At 52.0% G+C, this 8,766-nt stretch overlaps 1 protein-coding gene across 1 annotated transcript in view; it reads left to right on the top strand.

Moving 5' to 3' along the window:
• DYSF (dysferlin) overlaps positions 1–8,766 on the top strand; it is a gene marked incomplete at its 5' end in the record, with an annotated part of 55,211 nt that overhangs the window by 20,897 nt on the left and 25,548 nt on the right. The window contains 6 exons of the mRNA XM_042838305.1: positions 642–807; positions 968–1,041; positions 3,710–3,772; positions 6,699–6,797; positions 7,473–7,601; positions 8,190–8,345. Coding sequence (XP_042694239.1) covers positions 642–807; positions 968–1,041; positions 3,710–3,772; positions 6,699–6,797; positions 7,473–7,601; positions 8,190–8,345 — 687 coding nt within the window. The remainder of the gene's footprint in view (positions 1–641; positions 808–967; positions 1,042–3,709; positions 3,773–6,698; positions 6,798–7,472; positions 7,602–8,189; positions 8,346–8,766) is intronic.

The raw sequence follows: 8,766 nt of genomic DNA, 5'->3' as shown, positions 1-8,766 counted from the left end.
GGAAGGGATCTTCATAGAACCATAGAATGGTTTGGGTTGGAAGGGATCTTCATAGAACCATAGAATGGTTTGAACTGGGAGGCATTTTCAAAGATCCATAGAATGGTTTGGGTTGGAAGGAACATTCATAGAGCCATAGAATGGTTTAAGTTGGAAGGGATCTTCATAGAACCACAGAAAGGTTTGGGTTACAAGAGACCTTCATAGAACCATAGAATGGTTTGAGTTGGAAGGGATCTTCATAGAACGATGGAATGGTTTGAGTGGGAAGGGATCTTCATAGAACCATAGAATGGTTTGGGTTGGAAGGGATCTTCATAGAACGATGGAATTGTTTGAGTGGGAAGGGATCTTCATAGAACCATAGAATGGTTTGAGTTGGAAGGGATCTTCATAGAACGATGGAATTGTTTGAAGTGGGAGGCATCTTCAAAGATACTTGGAATGGTTTGAGTCGGAAGGGATCTTCAAAGATCCATAGAATGGTTTTGGTTGGAAAAGATCTTCGTAGAAGCATAGAATGGTTTGAACTGGGAGGCATCTTCAAAGATCCATAGAATGCTTTTGGTTGGAAGGGACCTTCATAGAACCGTAGATAATTCTCCCCATTTGGTTACATCTTCCTTGCCCTGCACTCGCAGCGTCTGCCCAGCGAGAGCCTCTACAGCCCCCCCATCATCATCAAAATCATCGACAACCGGCCGTTCGGCCGCAGGCCTGTGGTGGGGCAGTGCACCATCCGCTCTCTGGAGGAATTCTACTGCGACCCCTACGGTGGGGAGACGGACGGTGCCCAGGAGCATGCAGGTACGTGGGGAGGGGCTGTGGGGGGGCTCCGCTGGGATGTGTCACAGCCAACGTGCCCAGCCTTCGGGCATGGCTGAGTTCGCTCCTGGAGCTCCGTCGGGAGGTGGCTGTGGGGGTCTCTAACAGCTGGGGCTCGTGTTTATCCTTGCCCTCATTGCAGATGATGTAAGCCTCACGCCCAGGGATGATGTCCTCATTGACATTGATGACAAAGAGCCTCTCCTTCCCACCCAGGTACGAAGAAAGTCCTCACTTTGCGTGGTGTGGGTGCAGGGGGACGTGCAGGGGGGGCTGTGGCTGCAGAGGATGGAGCGGCGTGTGAGGAGCAGAGGGGCTGCAGTGGTGCAGGCACCTTGCAGGTCCCCCCGGACCCAGCAAACCCAGGAATATGGGGATGCATTCCTTCCTATGCACACCCAGCCACCTTGGTGCCGTGCACCGGATTGTGTCCCTGTGAGCCTTTTTATTTTTGCCTTTGCAAACCTCTTTGGATCACTGAGGAGCTTTTTGTTCCCTGCTTGCCCTGCTGCGATATCCTCCCGCACGAGGGTTGGCTCTGCAGCAGCAACATTGGGGATTTCTGGCACGGTGTTCTTGCAGTGGGATCCCTGGGGTGGGGTGGCACGGGGCTGCAGGGGGTTCTCCAGCCCCCAGTAGATGCCTGGAGCCCTCGGGCTGCTTTGAGCTGAAAACATCTGAGCCTTGGGCCAGTCCTGGAGAGGAGGGAGGTGGCCAAAAATGCTCCTTTTCAGCATTTTCAGAGAGCAAGGCTTGGGCTTTCTTTACCAAAGCAAACATTTCCAACGTGAGCTGAGTGGCTCCGTTGGATCCCAGATGGATTCTCCTCCTTTTGTTTCTTTCAATTCTGCCCTTCGTTTGGGGAGCAGGGGAGGAGGCAGCGGTTTGTTCCTGGAAAGCCAGCTCAGAATTCCCACCATCTCCCTCCCCGACCCCAAATCCTGGCCCTGACCCCATTCCTCCCGCAGTCAGAGGTTGGGTGATGGCCGTGCTGGTGGTCCCACACCCGCGGAGGGGTCGGGGGATGAAGGAGCCCTCAGTTTCACGAGGATGGGGACAGTTCCCAGGTGTGCACGGTGTGTGGCTCTGGAGCTGCTCCCTGGCCTGCCCAGCTTGGCCTCCATCCCTCTGCTGGATGGTGGGAACAAAGGACTGCTGTGTTGTCCCCGTCAGGAGGGAGAAAACAAACAGATGCCGAACTGCTCTGCTCTGAGGCTGCGTGGTGCATTGCGTGCAAGAGGAGGGGGAGGTTCAGCCTGAGGTCTGCTTAAAGCCAGGCTGTGTGCAGGGCTGCAGTTAGCAAACGCGAAGAAAAGCAGCTCCTGGGGCTCACACAAAAGCAGCATTTCTGCAGCAGGATCTTCTGGGCTCAGCCTTCCTGCTTTGCTCCTCTGTAGGATGCACGCGTGGTTTGGCTGTGCGAGGGCTGAGCGTGGACGTGCGGGTGGCCTCCCCACGTGCGTGGTGTGGGTCAGCCCTGCTCGCTCTCTCCTTGTTCTCCACGCTCTCTCCTTGCTCCTCATCCTTGTGGGAAGCAGAGCAGGAAAGACAACCCCAAAGTCCTCCTGCAGAAGTTGATAAAACCATCACAGGGCTCACAGAGTCAAGGAACCACTATGGTTGGAGAAGACCACTAAGACCATCCAGTCCAACCCCAGCCCATCCCCTCCATGTTCCTTCATAGAATGGTAGAAACAGTAAGGTTGGAAATGGCTTCTAGGACCACCCAGTCCATCCCCTCCATGTTCCCTCATGGAACTGTATTAACAGTAAGGTTGGAAATGGCTTCTAAGACCACCCAGTCCAACCCCAGTCCATTCCCTCCATGTTCCTTCATACAATTGTAGAAACATTAAGGTTCGAAATGGCTTCTAAGATCACCCAGTCCAAACCCAACCCATCCCCACCATGCCTGCTCATAGAACTGTACAAACATTAAGGTTGGAAATGGCTTCTAAGACCATCCAGTCCAACACCAACCCTTTTCCACCATGTTCCTTCATAAGATTGTATAAACAGTAAGGTTGGAAATGGCTTCTAAGACCATCCCGTCCAACCCCAACCCATCCCCTCCGTGTTCCTTCATAGAATTGTAGAAACATTAAGGTTGGAAATGGCTTCTAAGACCACCCAGTCCATCCCCTCCATGTTCCCTCATGGAACTGTATAAACAGTAAGGTTGGAAATGGCTTCTAAGACCACCCAGTCCAATCCCAACCCATCCCCACCATGCCTGCTCATAGAACTGTACAAACATTAAGGTTGGAAATGGCTTCTAAGACCATCCAGTCCAACACCAACCCTTTTCCACCATGTTCCTTCATAAGATTGTAGAAACATTAAGGTTGGAAGTGGCTTCTAAGATCACCCAGTCCAAACCCAGCCCATCCCCTCCGTGTTCCTTCATAGAATGGTAGAAACAGTAAGGTTGGAAATGGCTTCTAAGACCATCCAGTCCAACCCCAACCCATCCCCTCCATGTTCCTTCATAGCATTGTAGAAACATTAAGGTTGGAAGTGGCTTCTAAGACCACCCAGTCCAACCCCAGCCCATCCCCTCCACGTTCCTTCATAGGACTGTAGAAACATTAAGGTTGGAAATGACTTCTAAGACCACCTAAAGGTTGGAGAAGACCTCTCAGGTCATCCAACTATCACCTCATCCCTCACGGCACGGCTGTGAGCTGTGTTCTCTGCTTGACCCAAACTCCACCACGTGCCCAGTTGGACCCCAGCCCCTCGTGTTATGGACTCCATGGCCCTTGGCTCATAGGAGGAGCTGCTGCCCCGTGTTGGGACAGACAGCGCTTCTCCTCCAATGTGCTTTTATCTGTTAACCTTTGTTTCTCTAACCCCATTGCTAACCAATCATTTTAATTTGTAGCTTGTGGAGGGCATGACCAGCTCAGCACTAATTAACCCTCCAGCTTCTCGGTCCGAGCCTCAAGTAGGTATTGCTTCATTTCTAACTTGCTTGATTAATTGCTTTAATGAACTATACGTGTATATGTATGTAAAGATCAGCAAAAAGAGGCATTTCTTTCTGCAATGACCAGCACTCAAGCAGATGTGGCGTGGATGTCCCACTGGGGCTGGTCGCTGGGGTCCCACAAAGCACAGAACAGAGGGAGGTGTCTGCTAAGCTCTGTGCTTTCGACCTGCTTTGGATGGATGCCTTTTGAGAACCGTGCTGGAAAGGGAACTGTTTGGGGGCAGTTTTCCATCCTCCTCTTTTTTCAATTGCTTTTACAGAGCGAGGCAAAACAGGAGCTGAATCCCCACAGCTCCCTGTGGCTTGGGATGCTTCGGTTGTATGAAACACAAATAAACCCTTGAATGGCAAGTCAGCAAAGCCATCCCAATCAAAGAAAAAAACAAAAAGTCTGAATCTGCAAACCGTTTGGAATGATTGGTTATTTGCTGTGTTGGCTAGTTCCAAAATCAAAGCACATGTTTTACGGCTTATCCTGTTACCATCAGCTGGAAGGGCTCTTGGTGTTGGATATCTCCTGGTGGAAGCTGGTGCCAATGGCCCGTGCTGCAGCCCAGCTGTCCCCTCTGGCTGGCTTTGTTCTCCTGCTGCTCTGTCCATGCTTGGGGACAGCCCATGGCACTGCTGTTGACGTGCTTGGGGCGTGGGATGTGCTTGGGGACAGCCCATGGCGGTGCGTGGGACATGCTCAGGGCAGGTCTCTGCAGAGGGCTGAAGGATCAGGATAAGCTGAGGATAACCCAGGAGAAAATTCCTCCTTGGGAAGAGCTTGAGGTGAGGGATGTGGGGAGGTGATGAGCATGAAAAAGTCTTCCTCAGCTTCCTGGGTGTAGGGTGACCCATCCATCCCAGTGCTTTGGCTGGGGTCTCCTGGCTGGGACTCACACTGGAGCAGAGGAGGAGTGCGGATGTGGTGTTTTCCAAGGCTGAGACCCAGGGTACCATCTGCAGAAACACGATAACCATCGTCAGGGGAGGTGAACCCGTAAAGGGTCGAGCTGTTTTGGCAGAGATCTGCTCGTCCCAGCTGCAAAGCTTCCTCCCAGCAGGAAATCTGCTGCCCAGATGGGAGCTGTGGGGATGTCTTGAGTCTGGGGCAGTGGCTCAGCTTCTCTAGAGGCAATATTTATTAGTGCTGTGATAATATATTATTCCCCCAGATACATGTGAAATTATTAGAAGAGTAAAAATAATGGTTAAGACTTCAGTTCTGCCATACCTGTTCTGCTCCTGGCTTTGCTGTCCGGCCAGTAACCTGTCTGTGCCTCAGTTTCCCCACCTGTGGCGTGGCTGAGGTTCACCAGAACCCAACACACCCATTCCAAGGCAAATCCTCAGCTTCCCACAGCTCTTTTTGCTCCAGGCTGAAATGACCTGTCAGTGCATTTTGTGGAACACATCGGGTTGAGTTGTGTTGGGTTGAGTTGCATAGTGTTGGGTTGAGTTGTGTTGGGTTGAGTTGTGTTGGGTTGGGTTGAGTTGGGTTGTGTTGAGTTGAGTTGTGTTGAGTTGTGTTGTGTTGGGTTGGGTTGTGTTGAGTTGTGTTGTGTTGAGTTGTGTTGTGTTGGGTTGTGTTGGGTTGGGTTGAGTTGGGTTGAGTTGGGTTGTGTTGGATTGAGTTGTGTTGTGTTGGGTTGAGTTGTGTTGTGTTGTGTTGGACGTCAGGTCTTTATTTAGGGGGCTGGAGGAGGAAAGGAGCTTAGTGCCCCCAATAGCTACATGCTCAGCCATGTCTGTGTCCCCTGGGTAAAGCCCTTCACTGAGATCCATCACAACTCAACCTCCTCTGGGTTACCTGGATCCAGGATGCTGTATTTTCAAAGGGGTCTGCAGTGTGTTGGTGAGGTTCTGAGTGTAAAGGATTTTGTTGTGAATCCAAATGTCTTTGTTTTGGAGATGGCTCATGGATTGTCAGTACAGGGATACCCTGCTGCTGAGGGTTCTCCCGATACCCTGGGTGCCTGGGGAGATGCTGGGTCACTGATGGGATCCCACTCAGCTTCTTCTGGCTGAAACAGCCCTGCCCCTCTTCCATCCCATCCCACGTCCAAGAGAAAACCCCAGGGACGCTGTTGGCTGTCACCCAATGGCTGAACCAAATCCCCAGCCATTCGCTCTCAGGGCGCAGCCATCAGCCCCTCTTTTCCATTTGGATGGATGAACATCCTTCACTGTTAACATTCCTGCTGCTCTTTTTCAGTAGAAATCAGCAGAATTATCTAAGCTGGCTGTGTCTCAGGGTGCAGAAGATACCCTGGATTAGCCCGAGTGCTTTCTTTGTAACTCAGCACCTGTGGAATGTCGCAGTAAAGCCGCGGTGGTCGGAGCGTGGCTTTCTGAACAATAAAACAGGGGAAGCGATGAAAGGCAGCATTTTTAAAAATAAAAATAACGAAAATAAAAAAGGGGGGGAGGCACGGAGGCCTCGCAGCTCATTTATGTCATATTTCTATTAGAAACAATGTCTATTCAAGACAGCAGTTTAGAGTCTGCACCGCTGGCTTAAAATACAAACCCAATAAAGCTCCGTTACGGTTCCTCCATGAGGTCAGTGCGATGGAATTCTGCGGACTTCTAAAATAAGACATCATTATTTCTCAGGAATGTTTCAGGAATCGCAGTCAGAGCCCCTTCATCTTCGCCTGCACCGCTTTCAGAAGCGCTGCTCTCGTAAAACCGTTTTCTTCTTGGAACAGCATCCCCCAGAGCTGGAATGCTGTTTGAACAGCAGGTGGGGCAAACGCTCCTCTGCGGCACGGCGGGGATCTCAGAGGTCTCCATCCCTCTGTGTTCTGTGACTCTGAGCCCCATGGGTGGGGGTAAGCTGAGCCGCCGGGCTGCGCTCGCAGGGATGCGTCACTGCGCTGTTCTCTGCCACCAGGAGGAAGAATTCATTGACTGGTGGAGCAAATTCTACGCTTCCACAGGGGAGAGGGAGAAGTGTGGCTCCTACCTGGAGAAGGGCTTTGACACCCTGCAGGTAAGTGGCCCGCCTTGGGTCCGCCTCGCTGCACCCCAGCTGTGATGTTCTTCTGCTTGGTTTTGTTTCTGAGTGTCGAGCCTTTCTTTCTTCCAAGGTGAAAAAAAACCAAACCAACCAAAAACCCAAACGTTTGGTGATTTTCCCCTGGTGATTTTGTTAAAAACAACCATTTATTCTGTTTTGAAAAGCTGGCTTTCTTTGCAAGGTGTGTTCCGGTAGCATTTCCACTTTTGCAGCCTTTGAGATCTTGCTGTTTCACTATGTGGTGGAGGAGAGGGGGGAATGCTGCCCTTTGGGGAGAACAAGGAAAAGTGGAGATTGCTGAGGGGTGGCGGTGGTGGGGGGGATGGATTTAGGTGACCCACTGCAAGGAGTGCCAACAATAACACAAAATCCAAGTAGGACCAAAGCAGGGTAAACCTTGCCTGGTCCTACGGGAAACGCGCCCAGCAAGGAGCAGCCTGGATGATGGAAGACCCTTTGGGCCACCTGGGCACGGCCTGGAGCTCCTGCGCTGCACTTTTTGTTTTTGTAGGGTTGCCAAAGTTCTGATCTTCAGCTGGGGATGGCAGGGATGTCTCTGTCCCTTTGGGTGGTGTTGCCTTCAGGCTTGGTTCAACTCTTGTCCTGGATCTGTTGGGGTGCAGCTGCCCTTTGCTTCTCCTTCCTCAGGTCTATGAGACGGAGCTGGAACGCGTGGAGGCCTTCGAGCAGCTCTCTGACTTCTGCCACACCTTCAGGCTGTACCGTGGCCGGGTGCAGGATGCCAACGACGATCCCTCGGTCGTGGGCGAGTTCAAGGTGGGCAGAGAGGAGCCTGGTTGGGGTTCAGTAAGGGCAAGTGTAGCATCCTGCGCCTGTTGGATACGAACAACCGCAGCAACTGTGCAGCCTGGGGGCTGAACTGCTGGAGAGGAGGCCTGTGGAGGAGGACCTGGCAGTCCTGGCGGCCAGTTGTTGACCAGTGGTCAACCATAGGATGAACCATCAGAGTGCCCTAATGGCCGAGAAGGTGATGCAGATGTTGTCCTGGTTGGCCACTGGTTGACCAACAGTTGGCCAACAGTTGACCACAGGGTGACCGTGAGCCAGCGGGGTGTCCTGGTGGCCAAGAAGCTGACACAGCCTAATGGTTGACCAGTGGTTGACCATCGGTTGATCAATACTTGACCATAAGCCAGCAGGGTGCCCCGATGGCCAAAAAGGGGACACAAATAGTCACCTGGTTGACCAGTAGTTGATGATGAGCCAGCAGGGTGCCAAGAAGGTCAGCGGGACCCTGGGTGCATTGCAGAGCGCGGCCATCAAGGCAGGCAGGTGCTGTCCCAGCCATCTCTGTGAGCTGTGAGCCCCATCCTCAGTGTGACCGAGCACATCTGTCCTCCTCAGGGTTCCTTCAAAATCTACCCTCTGCCCGACGACCCCCGCGTGCCGCTGCCACCTCGACAGTTCCACCAACTGCCAGCCAGGGGTCCCCAGGAATGTCTGGTCAGGGTCTACATCATCCGTGCCTTTGGTCTGCAGCCCAAGGATGCCAACGGGAAGGTACACTGCTGGGGGGCTGCTGGGGGGCTGCTGGGGGGCTGCTGGGAAGCCCCGGCTCTGAGCGCATCACCAGGAGAGGTGACAAAGTTTGGAGATCGGGTGACAGCGTAAGGAATGGTCCCCTTCTTTCTTCCTCCGCTGCAACATCTGGGAATCCCAGCAGCTGACTCTCCCCTCTCCATCCTAAGGACTGAGCTAAAATTGCCTGAGGAGATTTATTTTGTTTTATTTTATTTTATTTTATTTTATTTCATTTTTCCTCAGCGCCAAAGGAAGGAAAAACGATGGCTTCCATGTCACTCCTTTCTTGGCTGAGCTTTGCCAGTCCAGTGCAAAAAGAAAATTGTGTTGGTTCAAAAAGAAAATGCTCTTTGTTTCAGTTTGAAACAAACAAACAAACAAAAAATACCCTCAGAACTCG

This window comes from Centrocercus urophasianus, unplaced genomic scaffold (assembly GCF_019232065.1).
Source record: "Centrocercus urophasianus isolate 14NV4802_14NV808 unplaced genomic scaffold, USGS_Curo_1.0 seq_754, whole genome shotgun sequence".
In the NCBI taxonomy this organism is placed as follows: Eukaryota; Metazoa; Chordata; class Aves; order Galliformes; family Phasianidae; genus Centrocercus; species Centrocercus urophasianus.
This window is presented reverse-complemented; position numbering and strand designations above follow the sequence as displayed.